The 27,784-nt window shown below is 37.2% G+C and overlaps 1 protein-coding gene across 1 annotated transcript in view; it reads right to left on the bottom strand.

The window, feature by feature from the left end:
• Positions 1 to 27,784, bottom strand: part of ATP11A (ATPase phospholipid transporting 11A) — a 230,886-nt gene that overhangs the window by 86,838 nt on the left and 116,264 nt on the right. Inside the window, 3 exon segments of the mRNA XM_071208206.1 lie at positions 891 to 971; positions 1,970 to 2,059; positions 23,985 to 24,107. Of these exon segments, the coding sequence (XP_071064307.1) occupies positions 891 to 971; positions 1,970 to 2,059; positions 23,985 to 24,107 (294 nt within the window).

Here is a 27,784-nt window from a genome sequence, read left to right on the forward strand (position 1 = left end):
TGGCTAAGCTGATAGTGAGAACAACTGAGATGCACTCTAATGAAGATGATCCACCCTTGAATAGTATACATGAGTCCAAGGAAATAAGCATGCTCTATTCCAAACCGTGTATTTTCACACCTTCTATAAGGTAGCATATCTTTGTGGTCAGTCAAGATAAACTCAGGCACCGTGGTGGCTTGGAGCTGCATGTAACCCAGAAAAACATGTTCTTAAATTTAATCCATTCCTGTGGGTGTAAACCCATTGTAAGTAGGCTCTTTTGATGAGGCTACTTCAGTTAAGGCATGACCCACCTCATTCAGGATGTCACTCAGGATGGGACTTAATCCTATTACAGGAGTCCTTTATAAATTCAATGTATTCCAGAGAGAGAGAAAAGCAGAAAGTAATGAAACCAGAAGAGAAGGGAGAGACCATGTGGCAGAGGAGCCAAGGATCACTGGCAGCTGGTCTTCAGGAAGAAAGTATCACCTTCATGATGCCTTGATTTGGGTATTTTCTAAGTCTCAAAACAGTAAATTAATAAATTCCCACTGTTCAAGCCAAACCCATTTCATGGTATTTGCTGTAAGCAGCCTAGGAAACTAAAACAGGCACTAACTGGTTAAGCAACTCATCTAAAACCAGCTATCACCTCTGGTCGATTCAACAAAGTAAAAAACAGTCTTCTTTAACTGAAGGTCATCAAACTATCCACTGGATTACAAAATCTCTCTGATTTTAACTCAAGTACCAATCTAAAAACAGTTCCAAAAATCAATTTCTAGAACCTAGTTAAATTTTCTATGAACTAGCTAAGAAACCATATTACCTAGTTTTGAATCAAAGGCAATTTCACATAATCTTTACATTGCGACTCTCTTCCTTTTTGTCTGTAAAATTCTTACCTGTTTGATAGCTGTGACCGTAATGACAAAGAACAGTGGAAGTCCACTTGTTACTGGACTTGTGGGTGTATCAATAATCAACTGTAATTAAAAGAGAATTGTAGAAACATTTTCAAAAACACATATTAGTGACTTTAGACAGATTAGTTTCCCATGTAATACCACCACCTAGAATTTGATTTTACTTATTCTAAAGTGCTTTACTGTTACCACACTTATCCTAAATATATAGAAAATATTTAAAGACATTATAATTATAACAGATATGTTAGATAAGATGTATACATTGCTATTTTAATAATTAGAACACTAGAAGAGGTGTAGCTCAGTGCCTGCTTTCCATGTACGAGGTCCCAGATTTAATACCCTGTACCTCCTAAAAATAAAACAAACAAGTAAATAAAATAATAATAATTAGAAGACTGAAAGTAGTTTTCTTTAAGGAATAAAACAAAGACATAAGTCTGATTCCAGTATACATTTTTTTAAAATTTACTACTCTGCTCTTGGATAATTTAGCATTTGGGAAATATTAAAAATCCTTCTACTATATTTTATATGGTTGATAAAAATTAGACTGCCATTCTTAAAACACATCTGACCTATTGTTGCCTAATTTATACCCTTGTTGTTTTTCACTTTTTTTAAAAAAACTTTTTTTAAAATGTGTAGCTTCTCTGAATTTTCTTTGAAGCATCCTCTCACAATCAATAAGAGGCTAAGTATAACCACACTTATTTTGACTGATGAATTTATTCTAAAGGTTAGAAAATGTTTGATTTCCCTTCTAGTACTAAAGGGATGATAATGATGACATAAAAGTGGCTAAAAGTAAATTTTAAACATAAATTGATCATATTTATGTTTTAGCTCACAGTTGGTTTCACACTACCAACATGTTTTGTGCATGAAGAAAAGAAATGAATGTAGATAACGGGCCCCAAGTCCTTGCTCCTTTTAATCAGCAAGTTATATGTCAATAACCCATAAAAAATATCACTTATTTAGATTTACTGTTGATGAGTTAGGAAAATATCATGTGATGAGATAGAAAAAGATGATCAGATGATCAGCCTTACCTGTACCAGAAATATGATAAGAAAATAAAAGTTGGCTATTCTTCTGAATTGCTCAAATAAGTTCTTGGGTATGAAGTTCCAAAATGTGTACTGTATAAAAGAAAAACAAAAATATGTCACTTTGATCCTAGTTCACTTCTTGTAGTAGTACTCTATTTCATGTTAAGTAGCACTGGGTTTCAAAGTATGAAACATTCAGTTTTAGATACAAAATACATAATATAGTATTTGTTGACTTTTTAAAATTTTTTAGTGTTAATATACTTTATTTAACCCAATATATCCGAAATATTATCATCTCAACATGCAATCAATATGAAAGTTGTTTGTGAGTTGCTCTGCATTTCTTTTTTCATATTAAGTATTTAAAACCCAGTGGGTATATTTTACACTTATATTCCATTTCAGACCAACCACACCTCAAGTTCTATTTGCCACCTGAATTTTGTGGTTACCTTATTGGCTAGGTCAGGTCCAGCCCGTGGCTCCAGCACTGTGATTTCCCAGTTTCCATTCTCTTGCCCTCCCTTCTATCTACCCCTTCAACCTCAGAGAGATTCCTCTAGCACTCAGACCTCACCCTGTACCTGCTCTGCTCAGAACCCTTCCCTCGCTCCCCATTGCCCTCAGGATAAAGTCTTAGCTCCTCAGGCTGTCAATCAAGGCTCTTCATGATGGGCCCCCAGTTCATTCTACAAACTCATCTCCCATCCTCCCCTACTGAACCCTCAATCCTCTCTCACAGTTCTAATCCTATTCACATGCAGTTTCCTCTGCTTGAAACACCAACCCACTCCTTCATCACCTGAAAAGTCAACTCAGGTGTCACCTGTTCAGGCACAGCTGAATTGGATGATAGGAGTTGTTGTTGGCACCGCCCCTGATCATCAAGCTAAAGATTCTGGACCGGATTGAGGGCAATCGACCTGCCCCTCACTAAATGAACACTGGGTGCTTTAAGCTACTTAAAGGAGTGGAGAAAAACTGCCAGTAAAATAGTAGTAGTAACAAAATCGCTGCTATTTATTGAGTCTGCTACTATTACTATTAGAGAAGTTGTGAGTTTACAAAATAATCATTTGTAACAAGGAAGATCCCACCAACAACACTTTGCATTGCTGTGGAACATTTGTTACAAGTGATGAAAGAAGTTTGTTGACATTTTATTAATTTCAACCACAAAACAAATGGTTAAATAAAGGAGAACTTGTACTCCAAATAAAACAGCTTATATGAATTATCTAATTTGAAATAAGATACTGCAGAGTAACTTAACATGTTTTACTGTTAAAATAACTTTCAAAAATATAAACCTATAATCGTTAGTTCAAAAATGTTTAGCAGTTTTACTTCATTTTGATTTCCATATGTTTTTTTTGTGTCAGTATGACCAGATGGTGACAGAAAAACACAGTATTAGTCAAAATTATTAGACCAGGTTGACCCAGTTATAGAAAATTTCTATACAAAGAACATGTCTGAAGTCTTTAACCACAAGCATTAAAGAGCCCTATTTATTTATAGAGAATAAAGAGGGAAGTGGAAGGGACAGATCTGGCTGCCACAAACTCTCTAAACTTTTAATTTTTGCCTCATTAAACATTCACATTGAAAATGATGTCACAGATGTCATTAACCTACAGCAAACAAAGTGTGGATATTGGTTTCTAAAATCCATTTGATGTTCTTTTTCCTTCTAAGGAAGAGAGTTTAGTGAAAACTGAATAAGTGCTTTGAATAATCTGTTCTGTGATCCTCTGCCATCTTTCTATATTTTAAACAGTATATATTTCAAACTCCTAAACAGAGAAGTGTGCTGGCATATGCAGAATCTAGATATTAGTTATCAAACTCTCATATCAAGCATTTTTTTCAAGTCAGGATCATAAACATAAAGTTCTTCAAAATTTAATATAATAACTAAAGCCTTGCTCGGTTCTGAACTAGCCAATACATTCTGGACTTGACTTTTACATATTTTTCATAGTAAATTCATGTTTAAAAAAGATTCTTTACCTATGAGTTTTTAACTGCTGAGAGAGTATAACAGGAATTTCCACTTTCTGATAGTTAATTCTGTCAACTTGAGAAGGCTATAGCATTTGGTCAAACACTAGTCCAGCTTTTGCTGTGATGTTATTTTGTTAATGTGTTAACATCAATCAATTGACTTCAAGAAGATTACACTTGAAAATGTGGGTGGATCTCATCCAATAAATTGAAGGCTTCAAAAGCAAAAACTAAGGTTTCCCAGTGAAAAAGAGAAATTCTGCCTCAAGATTGCAGCACAAAAATCCTATGCGAGTTTTCAACCTGTCAGTGTACCAAACAGATTTCAGATTTGCCAGGTCCTACAGTTATGTAGGACAATTCTTTTTAAAGTATTAATACATATGCACATATATCCTATTGGTTCTGTTTCTCTGGAGAACCCTGGCCGATACAGATTTTGTTACCAGGAGTGGGATGTTGCAATAAAAAATACCTAAAAATGTAGAAGTGTCTCTGGAATTAGGTAATGGGTAGGGGCTGGAAGAATTCTGAGGTGCATGCTAGAAAATGTCTAGATTGCCTTGGAGAGACTATTGACAGAAATATGAATGTTAAAGGTGATTCTAGTAAGCCCTTAAAAAGAAATGGGATAAGCATGTAAATGGATATTGGAGTAAAGCTTGATATAAAGTAGCTGAGTACTTGGCTGAATTATTTCTACTGTTTTGTAGAAAGAATTTTAAGTGATGAACTTGGATACGTAGTTGAGATTTTCAGAGTGTGGAAGGAACAGCTTGATTTATCCTTGCTGCTGATAATTAAAATGCAAGAGGAAAGAGATAAATTGAGGAAGGAACTTTTAAGCACAAAGGAACCAGCATTTGATGATTTGGAGAATACTCGGAATATTCGGAGAGCATGCCCAAGGGTATGGCTAGATAACAGTTTGTTGAAGATGTTAGGCATGTGACTAATGGATCAATCAAACATCTTGCAGAAGCACTACCAGCTGGGACTGAAGGGGACAGAGATGGGACTAAATTAAAGGATGGCTGTTGGACTTCTGGGATTCTACAGGCAGCAACCAGGCTAACAGAGCTACTCAGCTATTACTACGTATCATCCTCCTAGAAAAGGGAAAAATGACAGAGGGCAGCTGGCACAACCACCACAGGCCCAGTGAGTGTGGGCCCAGGGGCTGGGGCTATGGCCTCCTCCATTTTGAGTCCCAAGTCTTGGACTGAGAAGTGGTGGGGAGCAGGGGGAGGGGGGCATCTGCCAGCTTGGGACAAGAGTCCTGAAACCAGATGAAATTTGCTCTGCTGGTTTTGCAAACTTGCTTTAGACTCCTTTATTCTATTTTCTTCTTTTTAGAATAGGAATGTCTATTCAATCCCCATCTCACCTTTGCATTCGGGAAGCAGGTAGCTTGTTTTCTAGGTTCCACAAGTCCACCGATGGAGAAGAATTTTGTCTCAGGATGGACCATACTCAGAGTCTCACTCACAACCGATGTAGATGAGACTTGGGTCTTTTTGAGTTTATTATACTTAGATGAGATTTTGGACTAAAAGTTGATGCTGGAATGGATTAAGACTTTTGGGGATGCTGAAATGCAGTGAATGTATTTTGCATGTGGGAAGGACATGAGTTTGGGGGGCCAGAGGGCATAATGTTATATTGGTTGAACTGAGTCCCCAAATGTGACCTCATTTGACATAGGGTCATTACACACATAATTTGTTAAAATAAAGTCATACTAGAGTAGGGTAGCTTCTAAGATCTAATCATTGGTGGCTTCTAAGAGGACAGACACAAAGAGGGCCACATGGGAAAAGAAGGCCATGTTAAAGAGGGAGGAAGTGACTAGAGCTGCACAGCTCTAAGCCACAGAAATCCTTCCCCATATGTTTCAGAGGAACCTGGCCCTGTCAACACATCGATTTCAGACACATTGATTTCAGAACTGAGAGCCAATAAATTTCTGTGGTTTTAAAGCAGCCAGTTCGGGTTACTTTGTTATGGCAGCCCTAGAAAACTAATATACTGTTACTTATTTTTTTTAGGAGGAATCGGGGATTGAACCCAGGGAGCTCAACCACTAAGCTACAGCTCCCCAATGAGAGTTGGCTTTTTCATTCGTTTGTTTGTTTCTTAGGAGGTACTGGAGGTCAAACCCAGGACTTCATACGTGGGAAACAGGCACTCAACCACTTGAGCTACATCTGCTCCCCTACGCTATTCTAATTTACATTCACAAAGTGATTTTATCTTTCATAATAAAGCTAATTAAAGAGGGTGAAAAAAAGTAGTAGTTCCTCCCCATCCCATGTCAATTATGACATATTTTCAGCTCCCTTTTCAGGTTGGTCCCAAGAAATAGCTCCTGAGGACCTCCAAGAGAATTGCTGGAGTGCTGAAAAAGAAATTACCTTTTTAGGTAGACCCTTCCTACGCCACTCTCACCCTGCCCATTCAAACATCCTTATCTTCCATATACTGTTTGAAATGGCAGGTCCTTTTTATTTAAACTTCTTTGCAGTAATACTTATTCCCTCCCACCTACGCATACGCCATAGAGTTGGCTAAGGCCAGCTCGAAGCCCATTATTCTTCTGAGAATTACTCTAGCCTGTGTTGTTCTGTTCTTTCTCTGAAATTGCAGAGCACTTGTAATATCACCTAATTAAAGACCTAGTTATATAAGATCGATTTGAACTGCTCTACAGCCATGTATGTTAATCTTACTAACTCAATTTCATTGTAAGCTACTTCACAGCAAGTACCATGTATCACACTTAACTTTCTCCATAGCTATAACCATTTCTGTTAAATCCCAGCACTAGAGATAATGACTACCAAAATACTGGACCGACCTTCTTGTAAGATATTTGCTATATAGATTTATATACATACATATATAACTACAAATAAATAAGATCAAGCTATGTATACTATTGCCTAACATGTTTTATTCCACATTCAAAATTTTACTGTGACAGGATTCTGAGTTCTCTGAAAAGCTTAAAAGCAATATTTCCCAAACAGTACTCTACAAAATACTAATAAGAGCCATTGCACAAATAAAAGGGTTCCTCGGTCACACAAATTTGGAAAACATGACACACTTGGGGTCTTATAATGCACAACAGCACATTAGTGAATATGAGAAGCCCTGCAATAATTTCAGAAAGTTGCATATCATGCTTAATAACCATGGGTTAGGAATGTTTCTTGGAACACTATGGAAACCCTTGCTTTCTATGTCCTTAGCACTCTGTAAACTGCTGACTCAGGCAGGCAGGAATGTTATAATGGAATTTGATATGCACTTTCAACAGTCATAAAAACACCAGAAGTCTTAGTAATTTAATGACAAAACAGAAAATTCTGCAAATCAAAGAAAATGAAACTGATATTATAGAGATGTATATAACTCTAAATTCAGATTTAGTACCCAATCACAAATGATTATCTGAAGACATCAGCTTTATATCAGAAGTCTTGATCTGGGGAGGTAGGACTTAACTATCAGTTTTCCATGCTTGGACTGCTATATTAAATTCCAAAGAAAACACAAGTGTGTGAAATAATATGATAGAAAATTACTTGGTAGTTCAGATCTTTAAATGCTATTCTTTCTCCCTTAAAAAGGCCTTCTCTCTCATTTCTTAGTACTAGGTTTCACTAACTCTTTGAAATGTGAAATACACTCTTCTGCTCTAATTTCTTTCTTTATTCCCCCAATTTTGTTTAAAGCATAATCAAAAGCTTATTGTAAGTAGTAATTTAATGTGAAGATCACAAACTAATCGTGACTATTTAAAACCTCAAAAACACTAAAAATTAAGTTTGAAATTCTTTAAATTGGATAAATCTAGCACGAGATTAAATTTTACACAAAGGAGCAATCATTCTCCTTTCCACAGCTTAAAGGTTCTTATTACCTCATACACAGAAAAGAGTTCCACAGCTGGCCCAAGAATGCTATCCAGAGAAAAGACTCCTGGCAAGGTTGGTTCCTGGCTGGCATCTATAACTTGGCTAGTAAACAATTCCATATGGTGACATAAAACATTCCCTAAATGGTAAGGGTGGCTCACTGTACCTACAGTATTTGTGCAATGAGATGGTTTATGTAGAATACCTGCTTTTTTTCTGGGAATCTGAATTTTTATGTGTGCTAGGCAGAGCATATCTCCATGGCCAGCCCCCAGTAAGAACATTGGTTGCTGAGTCTCAAAGAAGCTTCCAAAGTAGACAACACTGAACACATGCTGCCATAGCTTGTTGCTGAAGGAATCTGGCAAGTCCTGTGTGACCCAACTGGGAGAAGACTCTGGGAAGTTTGTTCCTGGTTTCCTCCAGACTTTGCCCCATATGCCTTTTCCCTTTGCTGATTTTTGCTTTGTTTCCTTTTACTGTAACAAATCATAGCCATGAATATAACCATATGCTGAGTATTGTGAGTCCTAGCAAATCATCAAATCTTAGGGACTCCCAACATACCATGTGATCCTGGTTCATTCCTACTGATGAAAAAGTTGACAATTCTCCATGATATGAATTAATCTATTTGACAGAAAATATTCATATGAACCCTTTACAATGGGAAAGGTATGTGTGTGTGTTTCTGGATTAGTTTCACAAAGTATGTATTTCAAACCTGAATCACAGATTACTGCCTGAGTTAACAACACTGTCAATCAATGCAATGCTAGCTCATTTAAACATCTCAGAGATCATTCCCAATTTTGAAATGTATTTAAGAACAGTCTTAAATACATTTTGAAATGTATTTAAGAAAAAAATGTAAAAATAAGTTACATTCTTCGTGGGCTGAACCCTTTTAAAAGCCACCTTTCTGCACCATGCATTTTTTTTAAAAATTAAGGAATCCCATTTGTTTTGGAAATTAAAAAAACAAAAACCAAAAAATGCCCAAGCACTGCTGAAGGCAACTAGTACCATTTGAGCACCTACCATTCACTGTGCTAGGCCTCTGCATACATACTTTTACTAAGCTGTCAGAAACGCCCCTGGGATTGGTTATTATTAGCTTCATTTTGCCAGAAAAATTAGTTCAGATAAAATTAAATAACTTGCCAAAGTCAAATGGCCATTAGGAAGCAAATTAGAAACTGAACCCATTCACCTCAAAGCCACGCTCCTTCCTTCTCCCTGTATTCATTATCTATACCTGTAATGCTCAATGCAGCTACAGCTACATATTCGTTTTCCATGGCTATCATAACCACCAACTTAAAGGCTCAAAATGACGCAAATTTATTATCTTACAGTTCTGGAGGTCAGATGTTCGAAATGGGTCTCGTTGGGCTAAAATAAAGATGTCAGCGGGGCTTATTTTCTGGAGCTTGAGAAGAGAATCCATTTTCTGGCCCTCTCCGCTTGCTTCTTCAGTCTGACCGCATTCCTGCCTCCCCCCCCATCCATCTTCAAAGCTGGCAATGCCAGGTCAAGTCTTTCTCACTTCTCATCATTTTAACACTCTGCCTTACGCCTCCCTTTTCCAATTATAAAAACCCTTCTGATTATTTTTGGCCCATGCAGATATCCCGTCTCAGGATCATCTCCCTATTTTAAGGTCAGCTGATTAACAACTTTAATTCCATGTGCAACCTTAATTCCCCCTTGCCATGTAACTTAACACATCCACAGGTTCCAGGGGTTAGGACACGGAAATCTCCAGGGGACCACTATTCTGCCTACCACATGGTTTACTTCATTTAAGTACAATTAAATTGAGGGCCAAAGGCAGGAAGTAGGTGGTCCTGGTTAGAAATATGACAACAGAAACAGGTAGGGTAGAGAGCACACAGCAAGTCTTCACCTTTGTTATGTGAGCAGAAAAAAAATCCCAGACTGCCAGTAAATATATAAGCACTTTCTTCCTTTTAAAAAAATACACTAATACACTAAAAAAAAAATCCTAATTTTCAATTTGCTATGCTGATCCTGAAATAATTCGGCTATTACATGAAATCCTGAAATATTTATTTTTAGATTTTTAACATAGTGAGAAAAACATGGTCTTTGGAGTTAACTATATTAAATACTAGCCCTGCCATTTAAAAAAGGTATAATCTTTGGCAAATTACTTTACTCTGAGTTCTAATTTCCTACCTATAAAATTAGTATAGTAATAGCATGAGCCTTGAAGTATGGTGGTGAAGATAAAAGTTCTGGCTCAAAGCAGATACTCAAAATTGACAGAGAAATTAAAATTCTAAACTTGACAAATAGTACAAGCTCAAACAGTATTATTAAAATTTAGGGAAGATACATATTTGCTTTTAATAAGGCATAATGAAAAAGTCAGTTACTTCATATTAATTTTTAAAAGCAGATATTAAATATAATAGTTGTTATGCAAACATAGGGTTTATATCTCATTTTCATGTTTCTGTGATTAATACAAGATGATTTTAAGTTCTTCATATAAGAGATACCAAATCCTGTCTTCTTCCTACTGAAATACTTCAGGATGAAATGATAGGTTGCCTAGAATTTGCTTGAAAATAATCTTAGGGGAGACAATGGAGGCAGGCATAGATGAAATAAATTTGGCCACATGTTGGTAACTGCTGACCCTGGGTAATCAGTACATAAAGATTATATTCTCTTTACCTTTGTTTATTTTTGGAAGTTTCCATATTAAAAAGTATTAGCTATATATAATAAAATAAAATACCATCTCCTACAATCCTTTGAAATATGCAGGTGACATTTTATGATCCTTAGAAAGTTATATAAATATCTGGTCTTAATCTATTTTAATGTTATTATTCCAGGATTGATACTAAGCAAAAGGGGCTCTTTCCTTCTGATGCACTTTATCTTTTTTTTTTTTAGGTTTTTTATTTATTTCTCTCCCTTCCCTTCCCCCCGCCCCTCCCACCCGAGTTGTCTGCTCTCTGTGTCCATTCGCTGTGTGTTCTTCTGTGACCGTTTCTATCCTTATCAGTGGCACCGGGAATCTGTGTTTCTTTTTGTTGTGTCGTCTTGTGTCAGCTCTCCATGTGTGTGGCGCCATTGCTGGCAGGCTGCACTTTCTTTCACGCTGGGCAGCTCTCCTCATGGGGCGCACTCCTTTCACGTGGGGCTCCCCTATGCGGGGGACAACCCTGCGTGGCAGGACACTCCTGGCGCACATCAGCACTGTGCCTGGGCCAGCTCCACACGGGTCGAGGAGGCCCGGGGTTTGAACCACGGACCTCCCATGCAGTAGGCCGAGGCCCTATCCATTGGGCCAAGTCCACTTCCCACTCCTGATGCACTTTTTTTTTTGAAAGATTTATTTATTTATTTCTCTCCCCTTCTCCCCCCACCCCAGTTGTCTGTTCTCTGTGTCTATTTGCTGCGTCATCTTTGTCTGCTTCTGCTGTTGTCAGCGGCACGGGAATCTGTGCTTCTTTTTGTTGCATCATCTTGTGTCAGCTCTCCATATGTTTGGCGCCATTCCTGGGCAGGCTGTACTTTCTTTCGCGCTGGGCCGCTCTCCTTATGGGGCGCATTCCTTGCGTGTGGGGCTTCCCTGCGCAGGGGCACCCCTGCGTGGCACAGCACTCCTTGAGTGCATGAGCACTGCGCATGGGCCAGCTGCACACGGGTCAAGGAGGCCCGGGGTTCGAACCACAGACCTCTCATGTGGTAGGCAGACGCCCTAACCACTGGGCCAAGTCCACCACCCTGATGCACTTTAAAGACCAATTTCTGAGACATTTGGGTTTCAAAGATAGTTTATTGGCTTGTGTAATAGCAAAGGAGAACAGTGGCCTAATGGCCCAAAAACTGACTCCCAGAAATGTAGTCATCCTTAGAATTTATAACATCCAGGCTTAGCAGTTTATGCTAATGATTGAGGTGGGGCTGGCTCAGATTCCTTCATTAATAAACATTAAAGGACTGAACAGGATGGGGGTTGTGTACAAAACCTGGATAAGTAGCAATGTTATTACAATCACACACAAAAAATCATCAGAAAGCAAGGCGTCTGGGGATGGGGGTACAGAAAAAGGGTCAGTTAAAAGTTTTTCTTATGGATTTCCAACAGGAGGGCGGAATGGTCACCACTTCAACAGTAACGTTCATATTCAAGGGAAAGAGCAATCTGAGTAATCATTGCAATAGCAGGTCTTAATTAGAAATGGCCATATACAAAGGTTAAGATTCACATGGAATAATATCACAACAATGGCAAGTTATTAAGTTGGAAATAACCATATACAAAGGGTGAAGTCAGTCTTGCAGTTTCAGTGAACTCAGATATTAATCTTTGGCTAATTTATAATATATTGGAAGTAAAAAAAGCATCTATATAATGATTCAGTAATCATAATTATTTTGCAATTTTTTAAAAAAAATATTTATTTTTAAAAATTAATTTCTTTTCCCTTCCCCCCTGCCCTCCCAGATGTCTGCTCTCTGTGTCCATTCACTGTGTGTTCTTCTGTGTCCGCTTGTATTCTTGTCAGTGGCAACAGGAATCAGTGTCTTTTTGTTGTATCATCTTGCTGTGTCAGTTCTCTGTGTGTGCGGCGCCATTCCTGGGTGGGCTGCACTTTTTTTGCATGGGGCGGCTCTCCTTCTGGGATGCACTCCTTGTGTGTGGGGCTACCCTACAGGGGGACACCCTGTGTGGCACAGTACTCCTTGCACATATCAGCACTGCTTGTGGGCCAGCTCCACATGGGTCAGGAGGCCCTGGGTTTGAACCCGGTCCTCCTATATGGTAGGCGGATACTATATCAGTTGAGCCAAATCCACTTCCCTATTTTGTAATTCTTAACCCTTGGTTACAGGATATCCTTTGGGTTTCCCAAACTCTATTCTACCAGGGAACCAACGCAGTAATTGGAACTTAAAAGCAAGTAAATGATTGCTTTAGTGTAATCAGGTGCTGAAGGATTTCTGCAGCTAAGACATTATACTTTGTAATCTCCATGTTTTACAGAATAAATTACTGTAGTATTCATTGTTGATTATTAATGTTGTCAATATGTTAACTACTGATGATGTATTATAAGAAAAGGAAAATCTAATGAAATAATCTAAACATTCATGACTAATATATCAGTAACAGATAAAATCTAATATTATGAGCATATAGAAGCTAGCAAATTGATGACATGCCAATTATATAATTTTTCATTGTTGTTAAATCATAAATATTTACCTAGACGTGTGGCCCACAAGATAACAGAATGCTTTGATCTATATTCAGCTATTAATCCTATATTCTGGCATACAATCAGTAGAAGTAGTATTTAAGACTGGAAATTCCTGGTATCAAAGCCACCAGACATGGATTAAGTGGTTTTTCCTTTCTACAATGAAGCCAAGAAATTTGAGTAGACCACAGCACCTTTCTTTTTTTCTATAATAGATATTCTGAGTTATGTTGAATTATATGAGACAATAATTCCTTGCATTTCTTTTACACTTACAAAAAAATTCATATTCAAAGTCTTTTATATATGCTAGCTGTAATCTTAACCCTGAAATACGAAAACTTTGCTAGCATTTAAGCTTTATGTTTTGGTCTGCCTCTCTTGTTCCTTGGTGTAAATCAATCTTTGGTTTTGTGTTACTTGATTGGAGTGTGGTTCAAGAACAAAGACGACAACAGTCTCATCTGATCTACTTTTGAGTCATGTGGCAATAAGAAAAACTATTAGAGAAAAACCTTGGGGTGCCATTTTTCTCTGATAGCAGACAGCAAGGAAATGAGAGAATCTGAAAACATTCTCGAAGCCTCAGCTACTATTTATCTGAAAACAGACCCTGCACTAGAGTTATGTACATGATAGTCTTAAAAAACTAACTGGAGACTGGTCATCTAATCTACTTGAGGATACAACCAAGTCGTACAAAGTTGAGGCTCCTCTTTCATTTATGATTGGGGAAAGAAGATTTTGAAAATAGGAAATTGTACAGGCATTCTGGATTACTTACATTAGAAAATAAGTTAACTCTGGAGGGAACACTGGGCTTGGTGACAGACAACAGTGGCTAAAGATTTGCTTATCCATTTCTGTAGCCTTGGGCATATTATATTGTTCTAAGCCTTGGTTTCCTCATGAATAAACTGGGTATAATAAGTAATAGTTAACTCACAGGTTTGTATTAAAGCTTAAAAAAAATGATAAACATGGAAGTCATATATACAAGTATGTCATTAAAAACATTGCCTACATTTACTAATTGGTGGAGGTGATATCCCTTCCCCAATACTCAAAGTTCAGCTTTCCTGAAGTTATGCCATGACAGTATAGACCAAGCCTAATATTTAATTTTGTAGCCCCTTAAAGGAAAAGCTGGGAACCACATGAATTTTGTGTCCTCAAGTGCAATTTTGTGAGTTTAAGCATGACTTGGATGAGGAGGGCTGGGTAAGGACGGGAGCCTATCTGGGAAACAACTTTTTTGTTTCTACTTGACACTGCACAGTCACCAATAAATATGCTCCTAACAACAAATGAGAGATTTAAAATAATTAGATTAGTATTTTTTTATCCTGTTATACCTTTTCACATAACTGCTTTCAAAACCCTTTGGTTTCCTAAAAGTAAGCTTTCTGGGTTATGGGACTCCATGGCACATAAGTCTTACTAATAGTCTTTTTGAAATTAAGCCATTTTAAAAATTGTGGTAAAATACAAGTATGATAAAAATAATTTTAATCACTTTCAACTGAAAATTCTGTGACTTTAAGTACACTGACAATATAGTACAACTTCTATCACTATTTCCTGAACATTTTCACTATCCCAAACAGATACTCCTAACCATTATGGTTGTTTGGAGTTGTATGTATCCCAGAAAAACATGTTCTTAATCTTAAGCCATTCCTGTGGGTGTGAACCTATCTTAAATGGGGTTACTTAAGTAAAGGTTGGTCCATTTACATCAGGATGAGTTTAATCCTATTATTGCAACCCTTTACAAGTGAAATTATGATATTCAGACAGGCAGAGAGAAAGCCACAGGAAGGAAAAGCTGAAGGTGAACAGAATTCAGAAGAAAAGGGAGATGCCAGGGGAGCCCACCATGTGCACTCCCATGTGACAGAGGAGCCCAGGACCAAGGATCACTGGCAGTCAGCCCCAGACACCAGAGTTTGAGAAGAAAGCATTACATTTTTAATGCCTTGATTTGGACTTTTTCCAAGCCTCAAAACTGTGAGCTAATAAATTCCCATTACTTAAGCCAGACCATTGCATGGTGATTTGCTTGAGCAGCTAAAGAAACAAAAACACCCATTAAGCAATAATACCCCAATCCCTCCTTCCTCCTTCCCTCCCTCAAGTACCCATTAGTCTGCTTTCTTTCTCTGTGAATCTGCTTATTGTAAGTATTTTAAATAAGAGAAATCATACAGTATTTGTCCTTTTGCATTGGGCTTATTTCACTTAGCATGATGTCTTCAAAGTTCATCCCATATTAGCACTTCATTTAACAGGTGAATAATATTCCATTGTATGGATATATCACATTTTGTTTACCCCTCAATCTGTTGATGAACACATGGGTTGCTTTCACCTTTTTTAGCTATTGTGAGTAATGCTGTTATGAACACTGATGTATACATACCTGTTAGAGTCTCTACTTTCAATTCTTTTGCCTAAACATTTAGAAGTGGAATCATCAAATCATATGGTAATTGTATAAATAAATTTCTGAGAACAGCCAAACTGTTTCCCACTAAAGCTACACCACTTAACATTCCCACCAATAGTGTAGCAGTGTTTCAATTTCTCTGCATCCTCGTCGACACTTGCTATTTTCTGTTTTTGTTTATAATAATCATCCTAGTGGGTGTAAAATGGTATCTCACTGTAGTTTTGATTTAGATTTCTCAAATGGCTAACTGTGGTGGCTTGGAGCCCAGAAAAACAGGTTCTTAAACTTAAACCTAATCCTTTTCTGTGGGGGTGAATCCTCATAAACTTTTTGATGAGGTTACTTTAGCTAAGATGTGGCCCAAATGAATCAGGATGGCTCTTAATCCTATTACTGAAGGCCTTATAGGGAAGGCCACAGAGAGAGAAAGACATAGGTAGAAGCCAGAACCTGGAAGTCAATGGAACCTAGAAGAGAAGCTAATGAGAGGCTGCCATGTGCATTTTCATGTGAAGAAAAGCCAAGGAGAAGGATCACAGGCAGCCTGCCTCCAATGCCACGATCTTGTGGGAGTAAGCACCACCTTGATGACGCCCTGCTTTTGGATTTCTAGACTCAAAACAGTGAGCCAATAAACTCCTGTTGTTTAAATCAATCCATTGCATAGTACTTGCTTTAGAAGACAAGAAATTAAACACTAATAGTGTTGAGCATCTTTTCACATGATTACTGGACTTTTGTACATTTTCGCCTATTCAAATCATTTGCCCATTTTCATTTGGATTAACTGTCTTTTGTGGAGGTATAGGAATTCTTTATATATTCTAGATAAAACTTTTTCAGATCATTTCCTAATATTTTCTCCCATTCTATAAGATGTTTTTTCATGATCTCGATAATGTCCATTGACATACAAGTTTTTAATTTTGATGAAGTTCCATTAATCTATTTTTTGTTTTTGCTGCTCATGCTTTTGATATAAAATCTAAGAATCCACTGTCCACTAGGTTCTAAAGATATTTGCCTTTTTTTTTTTTAAAGAGTTTTATAGTATAAGCTCTTATATTTAGGTCCTTGATCTATTTTGAATTCATTTTTCCCCCCAGTGTGGCTTTTTAAAAAAAATTTATTGAAATATATCACTCATACATAAACATAAACAATAAGTGTATAATAGTTGTGAACTTACAAAACAGACATATACAAAACAAATATATATAACATCTCACCCTACCACAAAAAACTTGCCTTGTTTTTAAACCTTTTTAACTAACGATTAAAGAGCAGTGTCAAACTATTACTACTAAACAAAGTAGTTTTCTCCTAACCAATCTGATTGTTATTATCTTTATATCATTTATAAATAAATATATTAAGTGTATAGTAAAAGTTGTGAACTTACAAAGTAAGCATGCATAACATTATACAGGGGTCCCATACGTCAACCCTTGCACTGTCATGAGACGTTTGTTATAAACTATGAAAGAACACTTTCAAAATCTTACTACTAATCATAGTTCTTATCTTATATTTAGTGTGTTTTCCCCCCAACCTATCCTAGAATTCATTTTTAATATATGGTAAGAGGTAGGGATCAAATTCATTCTTTTGCACATAGATTTCATGTTGTCCCAGCACCAATTGTTGAAGAGATTATTCTTTCTGCATTGAATGGTCTTGGCACCCTTGTAAAAAATTAACTGGCCATAGATGTGTGGTTTTATCTCCAGATACGTGATTCTATTCCATTGGTCTCTGTCTATCCTTAGCCAGAACCACCGTGTTTGAATTATTGTAGTTTAGTGATAAGTTTTGTAATCAGGAGGTGCAGGAAGTATGAATCCTTCAGAGTTGTCCTTTGTTTTCAAGATTGTTTTGGCTATTTAGGGCCCCTTGCAATTCCATATGAATTTGAAGATCAGCATTTCTATTTCTGCATTACAGGCTGCTGAAATTTTTATCAGGATTGAATTTAATTTGTGGACTGCTTTAGGTAGTGCAGCTGTTTGGCACTGTTCATAAATTCCAAAAACAGTTATTAGATTATGTTTGTAAACTGGTCTGTCAGAGGTGTCACTTTTAACTGATTAATTTACGATTAGGACTTTGATTGGGCCACATCAGTAGGGCATGAGCCCTGGCCTCTTGGTGGGTGGGGACTCAAAGAAAAGACATGGCAAAGGACAGACTTGGGAGTTTTGAGCTGAAGCCCGGGAAGTTAACACACAGGAGAACACAAAGGAATATAGACGGCTCCTTAGACACAGCAGAAGCCTAGGGGAGAGAGACAACCATTAGCCTGATAGTCTACAGTTGGCCTTACAGACAGAGCATAGCAGCTGAGCCTGGAGAAACAGAACTCCAGGAAGAGAGGAACCCAGGAAGCCTGAACTCTTGGCAGATGTTGGGAGCCATCTTGCTCCAATATGTAGAAACAGACTTTGGTGAGGGAAGTAACTTATCCTTTATGGTCTGGTATCTGTAAGCTCCTACCCCAAATAAATACCCTTTATAAAAGCCAACAGATTTCTGGTATTTTGCATCAACACCCCTTCGGCTGACTAATACAGGTAGTATTGGCAACTTACAAATATTGTCTTCCAATCCATGAACACAGACTTGCCATTTATTCAGGTCTTCCTTAATTTCTTTCAGAAGTGTTTAAGGCTTTTCAATATACAATTCTTTTATTTCCTTGGTTAAATTTACTCCTAGGTATTTTATTCTCTTAGATGCTATTGCAAATGAAACTGTTTCCTTGATTTCCTTTTTGGATTGTTCACTACTGGTATATGGAAACACAACTGATTTTTGCATGTTTACCTTGTGCACTGCAACTCTGCTACATTCATTTATTAACTCCAGTAGGTTTCTTGTGGATTCCTTGGCATTTTCTACATACAGGATTTTGTCATCTGCAAATAAAGGTAGTTTAACGTCTTCCTTTCCAATTGGAATGCCTTTTATTTCTTCTTCATGCCTGACTGCTATGGCTAGAACTTCCAGTACAACTGTGAACAACAGTGGTGACAGCAGTCATCTTTGTCTTGTTTCTGATCTTTGGGGGAAAGCTTACAGTCCTCTCACTACTGAGTTGGGGTTAGCTGTTGTTTTTTCATAAATGCCCTTTATCATGTTGAGAAAGGTCTCTTTTATCCCTAGTTTTCTGTGTTTTATTAAAAGATAACAGATTTTGCCAAATGCCTTTTCTGCATCTAATGAGATGATGATGTGTTCTTTCCTTTGTTTTATTAATGTGATATATTACATTGATTTTGTTATGTTGAACCATCCTTTCAATTCCTGGAATAAATCCCCCTTGATCACTGTGTATAATCCTTTTACTACATGGTTGAATTCGATGTGCCAGTATTTTATTGAGGATTTTTACATCTATATTCATAAGGAATATTGATCTGTATTTTATTTTCTTCTGATGTCTTTATCTGGCTTTGGTATTAGGGTAATGTTGGTCTCTGGGATGAGTTAGAAAGTGTTCTATTCTCTTCTAATTTTTGGAAGAATTTGCAAAGAACTGGTACAAAAACTTCATTAAATGTTTAGTAGAATTCAGCAGTGAAGCCATCTGGTCCTGGGCTTTTCTTTGTTGGGAGCTTTTAAATTATGGATTCAATCTCTTGTTATAGTTCTGTTGAGATTTGGTATTTCTTCTTGCAAACAACTGGATAATTTGTATGTTTCTAGGAATTTGTCCATTTCATTAAGGCTTTCTAATTTGTTGGTGAACAACTGTTCATAGAATCTTTAAGAGGCCTTTAAACCGGTGAGGTCAGGAACAATGTCCCAACTTTCTCTTCTGATTTAAAATATTTGTAGCCTCTCTTTTTTCATTGTGAGTCTACACAAAGATGCTCAATTTTATTGTTCTTTAAAAAATACAAAACAACTTTTGATTTCATGGATTCTATTCGTTTTCTATTCTCGATTTCATTTATCTGTTCTAATCTTTACTATTTCTTTTCTCCTACTAACTCTGCACTTAGCTTGTTCTTCTTTTTCTAATACCTTCAGGTTTAAAGTTAGTTGATTGATTTGTAATCTCTCTTCTGTTTTTAATGTATTTAGAGCTGTAAAATTCTTTCTGCTTGGGTTTTGTCAAAGGCCTTTATGTATCAATTGAGCATAAATGAGCACTGCCTTCACTGCATCCCATAAGTTTTGGCATGTTGTACTTTTATTTTCATTTGGCTTTAAGTACTTTCTAATTTCCATTTTAATTTCTTCTCTGACCCACTGGTTGTTTTATTTTATTTTATTTTATTTTATTTTAAAGATTTATTTATTTATTTCTCTTCTCTTCCCCTCCCGACCCTGGTTGTCTGTTCTCTGTGTCTATTTGCTGCATCTTCTTCGTCAGCTTCTGTTGTTGTCAGTGGCATGGGAATCTGTGTTTCCTTTTTGCTGCATCATCCTGTTTGTCAGCTCTCTGTGTGGGCGGCACCATTCTTGGGCAAGCTGCACTTTCTTTGGCGCTGGGCGGCTCTCCTTAGGGGGCGCACTCGTTGCGCGTGGGGCTCCCCTATACCGGGACATCCTTGCGTGGAACAGCACTCCTTGTGCACATCAGCACTGTGCATGGGTCAGCTTCACATGGGTCAAGGAGGCCCGGGGTTTGAACTGTGGACCTCCCATGTGGTAGACGGACGCCCTAACTGCTGGGCCAAGTCTGCTTCCCCCACTGGTTGTTTTAAGAGTGCAATGGTTATTTCCACCTATTTCTGGCTTCCTTCTACTGTGATCTGAGAATATATTTTATATGATTTTAATATTTTAATAATTTATTAACATTTGATTTACGGCCTAACATATGCTCTATCCTGGAAAATGACCCATGTGTCCTCAAAAAGAATTTGTAGTCTGCTGCTGTTTGGTGGAGTGTTCTATATATGTCCACTAGGCCTAACTGGCTTATAGTGTTGCTCAAGTCCTCTATTTCCTTACTGATCTCCTGTTTTGATATTCTATGAATTGTTGATAGTTATGTATTGAAGTCTCCAGTGATTAATGCAGAACTATCTATTTCTCCCTTCATTTCAGTCAGTTTTTCTTTCATATATTTTGGGTTTCTGTTAGGTATAGCTGTGCTAATAATTATTTTATCTTCTTGGTGAAGTGAAGTGTTCATCAATGCATAATATTACACTTGTCTCCTGTTACCTTTTTTGGCATAGTTTATTTTGTCTGATGACAACAACATAGTCATTCTGGCTCTTTTGATTACTATTTACATGGAGTATCTATCTCCACCCATTTTACTTTCTACCTCTTTGGATTGTTGTACCTAAAATTAGTTTCTTGTGGACAGTGTATAGATCAGGGGTTCTTACTATTTTTGCTCCACAGACCCCTTTGCCAGTCAGGTGAAAACCATGGACCCCTTCTCAGAATGTAGTGACGGATAGTTTTATGACATTCAACTAATGTTGGGTCTAGCAACTACCATAATTTGGTATGGATGAGCTTTAGTGATTTTCGAGATATGCAACAAAACTGTTACGTGATATAAAATGAATGCTCCTATAAGTTATAGCATACATTCGTAAGTGAAAGAAATGTTAGATTTCAGGTAGAGGTAAGAGAAAATAAAAGATAGTAAGTTGATTTTTTTCAATTCAAGCTCATGGACCCCCTGAAACCTTTCCATAGACTATGGACCCGATTTAGAACCCCTGGTATAGATGAATTGTGTTTTATCATTCAATCTTATAATTTCTACCTTTCGACAGGTGAGTTTAATGAATTTACAGTTAAGGTTATAACTGAGAAGGAAAGATTCACTTCTGCAATTTAGGCATTTGTTTTCTGTTGTCTTAAATGATTTTTCCCTCTCGATTACTCCATTACTGCATATTTTTGTATTTAGGTGACTTTTCATAGTGTACCATTTTGATTCCCTTCTTCTTTCCTTTTCACTACACCTTTTAGTTATTTTCTTAGTGGTTACCTTATAAAATAAAATTAATATTTTAAATAATAGCAACCTAGTTTGAATAGTACTAACCTAGTTTTGGTAGTATACAAACTTTCTACCTCTATATATCTCCATCACTCCTTCTTAAAAAGATAAAAGAGCAATCTGTCTGTGATTTTTCCAAACATTTTTGCTTCCAAATGAAAATGGAAAAAGAGAAAATAAAGATCTAAAGTAGCTGATGAAAAGCAGCATCACTGATCACACCACTCACCCCTGGAGATTAGAGGACTAAGTCCCTATAGCCACCTGGCAGCAGCACGTGCTACCAGGAACTCAGGCTGCAGTTCTCACTGCTCCCTGCTATGCCGTTAATGGGTAGAAGCTGCTAGCTGTTACTGAGAAGGTAAAATTCACCAATATTTACTACAATTTACCAGCCTCTTTGTCTACCCTTTCCTTGGATGATGCAAATGTTCCACCAGACTCCCAAGTGCCGAAGAGCTGCTTCAGTTTTTGCCAATTCAATAGTTAATGGGGGAACTGATTCCTGGAGTTTCCTACTCTCTTATCTTCCCACAATCCACTGGTAGTTTAAGGCAGAAATAAGTTTTCTTCCCAAGAAAACATATTACCTCTAACATTCTGCGAAATTGGTTATAAACTTATATTTTACAAATTAAAGTATATTTTCACATACTCTGAAGAGCAATTAAGCAAAACAACTATGAATCCTCAATTATGTGCTCTAGACTTCTACTTCACTTTACTGGAATCAATGCCACCATCAATCCCATTACCAGCTTAGATTCCAAGTCATTGATCTTTCTAAGGGCCTCTTCCACACTGAATTTGATCAGGAATAGAGGTTTTCTTGTAGTTTCTCAGAAATTAGGTATCGTTGCCTACTTGGAATTGAGATTATGCCACTAATCCTAGCCTCTTTGAAGAATGAAGAGTCTTCAATGCACAAACACTATTTGAGAGCCCAGTCCCAGTTTTTACTCTAGGGCTGAGATAAAAGTTGCTCAGAGCACTTGACCCAATACTTAACATTTCACATGTGGACTTAGCAGACTTGGGACACCTGACCCATTCTCCTGAAATTTACTCTCTCCAAAGTATATTGACTTTATTCTTTTACTTCCTGCTCTAGAGCTTCCTGATATAAAAGAGCTTTTTTGAAGAAATATTTTCCGAAAGTCTCCTGGTAACATGAAATTCTGTAACAAAACCTCATCCTTGCAACATGTCCCGGCATAGGATTTCTTTTATTAGAAACCAAGCAGGCTTCTGGGAGTGCTCTGGTTCAATAAAGAAGCTGCCACAGCAGAGACAGAAGAGATACTCCAAACAAAAGAAAGGAAGAATGTGGTTGCTTGTGGAGCCTGGAAGTAAGTCAAGGCATATTAAAATCACTGTTGGCTATGATATGCAGAAATATTTAAAGAAGAAAATATGAAAATAATAGATTGGCTCTGAAAATTGAATCAGATAATAAAGGGGTCTTGAATGGGATTTAGAAATTACTGCTTCATTATCAACTCCAAAAACCTTTGACAGAGGATTTATTATAAAGTATCTTTCAACTTCCAGCCACATTCTATCAAATGGATCAAGAAAGTGCTTTGAAGAGCACTTTTCAGTATTATTAACAAATGTGGGCACTCTTTGATTGCTCACAAAAGATTAAGTGAACCTATTACAACTGATCTATATCTAATATCTACTACATCCATGCACATGTGTATTTGCTCATGCATACATTCATTCATGCATCTGAAAGGAAAAATTCTCCATAACCCGGAAGGCATCTCACCCTGTCACATACCATTCTTGTTCAAAAGCCAGCAATTAATTCTAAACTCTACTCTTAAAACTTACTTTACTAGCTACTCTCTGAATGTGTAAAATATGTCCCACTCTCCAATCAATGAAAAATAACACACTTTATTTAAATGATGCCTTCAAATCATATTTCTTCCTCATTAAATTTATAGTTCCAACGGATAAACCCTTATTCAGTGTGTTAAGAGTTTATAAAACTATTTTACACATATTATTTCACAGGTAACAGCTATGTTTCTGCTGAGAGTAGTTAATGACTTACACATGGCCAAACAGCTAATAAGTGGCTGTAGTAGGATTTGAATGTCCCAGACTTCAAAGTTGCCACTCTATCCATGATGTAAGTAAAAGAGAAGTGAAGAAAATGTGTTGGGGCCTCTTGGCAAATCAGAAAAGTGTTTCTGGGACTGTGAAAGGGATAATGACTGCAAAGCCATTTTGTAAAGTTCTAGTCAAAAGTCCGTGGCTGCAAGAAAGATAGTCGCTGTAAGAGCAATAGTATTAGAAGCATGTTAAAGTGCTGTCAAAAATTACTAATACCCTCCAAGCTATCTTCTCTAAGGTAATTAAATAAAACACTCCAACCAGAAGACAAAGTTACCTTGGAAGAGACGATTCTGTTATCCGGGTATCTCTGTGGAATGTAGGCCTCGGCACCTGGGGGTGGTTCCCTGTGCCCCACATAGATGGTCCGACTGTCCACCCAGTTCTCTTCTCCAGCACACTGTGGAAAAGAGGGAAATGTTACCGCAGGTCCCCTGGAACTGGGTGCAAGTGTTCTTATCTACAGTGGTGGCTTTAAGGCTTGTTTAGATAAGCAGAAACCTGTCCTGGTGGGTTTAATTAAGCATCACACTGGGTTGGAAGGGAAGAGCCAGGCCAGCCAAAGCTCGAGCAGCTCCTGAATTCTCCTCAGCCCTCACGGTTCCAGTTTTTAAACAACCGTTTAAATTGTTCACATAAATAATCTGAGCAGGCTGTCTGTACTCCTATAAGTGGTATAAGGGGATCCTTTAAAAGTTGACTGTCAATGGGAAATAAGATTGGGTGGTTTCATTTAAAAAACAGAATGCTTAACAATTTTAAAGCTTCCAAAGGAGAAAAGACAGTGATGGTGAGAAGCTTGGGGAAAGGTCTTTAATGGAAGACGAGGGTAAAACTATGAAATCAAAATACAAGAATTTTTCACATATTTCTGTTATCTATATTAATAAGGCTTTTCCTGAATAGAGAAAGGACTTGGTCCCATTCATCACTGTATTATCTAGAATTGTGCACAAGAAGCATTAAATAAATACCTCCTGTTTAAAACACACAACCATACTGTATGCTGTTAGCACTGAGGTGACTGAGATACTTTAGCTACTGATCTGAGACCAAAATGTAGCCTCAGCTTAAGAAGCGCTCCAACACACAGTCCTGGGTATCAAATGCCAACTCTTTTAGTAGAACTTTCAAGACACTACTTTTTCAGGGGTGTAATAAACAGCACTGGCAAGAAGATTGAAATATTCATAGTTGAAGAGAAAGACTGGTGTAATAGGAAAAATGCACATTCCTTAAGTAAATTTCATCTTTGTGTTTACATTCACCTATAATTCCTTTTATTAGGGCTTATGTAAACTAAAGGAAAAAGACCAACTTGGTCTCTGTAAACGATCTTGTTTTCAGAGATGCTCAGCAGAAATACAGGAAATGGTGCTCATTACAAAGGGCCTTCCAAGTTTCTAGGAAACAGAAATACACAAGGCTGCTACCTGGCCAGAGATGAGCCGCTCCTCAACACAGATGAGCTAAGCACATTTGTCCCTTGCAAAAACTTGTGGTGTGGAGCTTGCTGGTTCTATAGTAACTATCACCTATCACCCTAGATATGCAGTGAGTAGATTCAAAAACAAGGAAGACCGCACTGGTACCAGCTCCTCTGGGCAAGCTGAGGGCCAGGATGCCCCATCTCTGGCAATGTACAAAACTCTTACTTCATTAGAAGTGACATCTCACTGTCTGACAGTAGTCTTTCCTATCACATTTCTATCCGACTGTGAGGGCATAAATAAGGAATATAGGCTGGGGGGGGAGGGGAGAAACTTCCTTAAGAGCTTTATAAATAAATCCCTACATATGAAAAGTAAGAAAATGGACAAAGTCTTTTACTTCCCTTTACTAATATATTTTCAGAATAGAGAGCCAAACTGATGCTTCTCTTCTTGTGAAGGCAAGATGTCAAAAAAGAATATATTAGAAATGAACCCAAAAAAGAAAAAAGAACATCAAGACATATTTTATAATATGAAAAGAAAATCCTAAAAGCATTTTTCTTAAGCTTAGAAAATGGCAGCTCATTGTGAAGAGTGACCACAAGGTACACCATTATGACTCTCTGAAAGTTCAAAAACTTCCTATCAATCATTAGAGCAGCGCTTACGTGGTCAGGTACCTGGTCCCTTCTATATCCAGCCAGAGGACAAAAATGACTTCTGTCTCTATGGAAGCATATTTAGGATGAATTTCCTTAACACTGATATATTTAAATATAAAACAACTCAAATATAATAACTCACTGTATATATGTCATTTAAACTAATAAAGGTAAAAATCACTACTCTTGTCTGTGTGACAAGATCACGCATTAGCACCTCCATAAATCATCAAAAGAAAAAGTTCATTTGAGAATGAATCCTACACATATTAAACGCAAACTAAACCCTATAACAAGAAAGCCACCCTTATATTGTCAAGTGAAGTATGAAAACAGAAGCACATAACACAGAAGGTTCTTTATGCTTCCTTGCTTCTACCCGCAGGTTAAAACTCAATGAAATGAAACTGAGTGCTCTTGAACATCAAAGAAATTACATTACCACCCTCCTACTTTGGCTCACTAGCTGAGCCAGCATAACAGAACACAAAGAAAAAACTTTACGAGTTCAAAAAAACTTATTTATATTATCTTACAAATGGCATGAGAGGATAGGAAACATTTTTTTGGGTTTAGATTTAAAATCAAGGTGAGTTCCATGTGTTGTTCTCTTTACAAATGTTTGAATTCTGAGCAGGCTAAAATTAAATGGTAAAAAGTAGAAAGTACAACAAACAGAATGCCTAATCTAATTATGATGTTTCTAATCATGTCAATATAGAGCGTTATTAATATATGTTAAGTGCCAAGAATCAGTAAACCTCTTTCTGCTGCTGTTTACTTGTGTGACTGTGTTGAATTTCATCAGCAGCAAAATGGAAGGATTAGACAAAATAACCTTTTCTTAGCCTTAAGATTATGATTCCTTGCAACTTAGTAAAAGAAACTTATTAGTTCCAATTATTTTTAGGCAACTTAATTAAACCAGTTTGTTGTGTTGTGTTTTGTTTTGTTGAGGCACCGGGGCTGGGTATTGAACCCATGACCTAGTATGTGAGAGCTGGCACTCAACCCACTGAGCCACATCAGCTCCCCTTAAACCAGTTTTGAACCAAGTGTCAGCCTAACTGTTCACGGTCAAACAGAATACCACATGAATGTTTTTTTTTTAAGATTAAAAATGACGAAATGGGTAGTCACAAGTCTCTCAAAGGGCCGGAAGATGAAGATACCAATCTCTATTTCCAAATGTTCTTAGATAGGAATTTCTTAGTCAGGATCAAGGATATTGCCCAATAAGCACTACATAAACTTACACCAACAGGACTCTAGAGAAGGCCAGAGATTTTCATGAGCAATGAAAAGCTGAAACTAGGAACTAAATTGTATTTCTCAATTAGCAAATTTCCTAAGGATTTACTAACAACCCAGTTGTCCAACAATATACAGAAAGTGTCAGTTTCAGTAGTCTCTAAGACACACATTTGCCAATCAAAATATCTTGAGCTGTTTGTGTTTCCCCTGAACACTGGAAATAACCAAATGGCCCTTGGTGCAGAAGAATTAAAAAATACTGAGCTGCTGCTACTACCTGGTAAGCCCCAAAACTGGCAGAAATGAACATACCCAGAGAAGGAAGAGAAGCATCTAGAGTCTTTATTACGATTATTATTATTTACATGAATGAAACTGTCACCTACAAAATTAAGGGGGGGGTGCCCAAAAAAAAAAAACGATGGGAAAAAGTTCAGCATTAGTGAGACTGGCAGAGTATAGTGTGGAAATTGGAAAGAAGTTCCAGGAAGAATGTGAATCTAGAGAATGACAAAAATGACTTCTTCAAGCAGTGGTGCCAACTCAGATGAAAGACCAACCCTGCCGTGTGTACAGTGCAGTAATGCAGATCTTATGGTATATTCCTGGCTCCAAGATAAAAGATAAAAGGACTCAATAATTTTATCCTAATGAGCCAGACATAAAAACTTTCATTTTTGTACTAAATGTTTACTATATATAAAGTGGACCATTTTGTGACCATATCA

This window comes from Dasypus novemcinctus, chromosome 15, assembly GCF_030445035.2.
Source record: "Dasypus novemcinctus isolate mDasNov1 chromosome 15, mDasNov1.1.hap2, whole genome shotgun sequence".
Classification (NCBI taxonomy): Eukaryota; Metazoa; Chordata; class Mammalia; order Cingulata; family Dasypodidae; genus Dasypus; species Dasypus novemcinctus.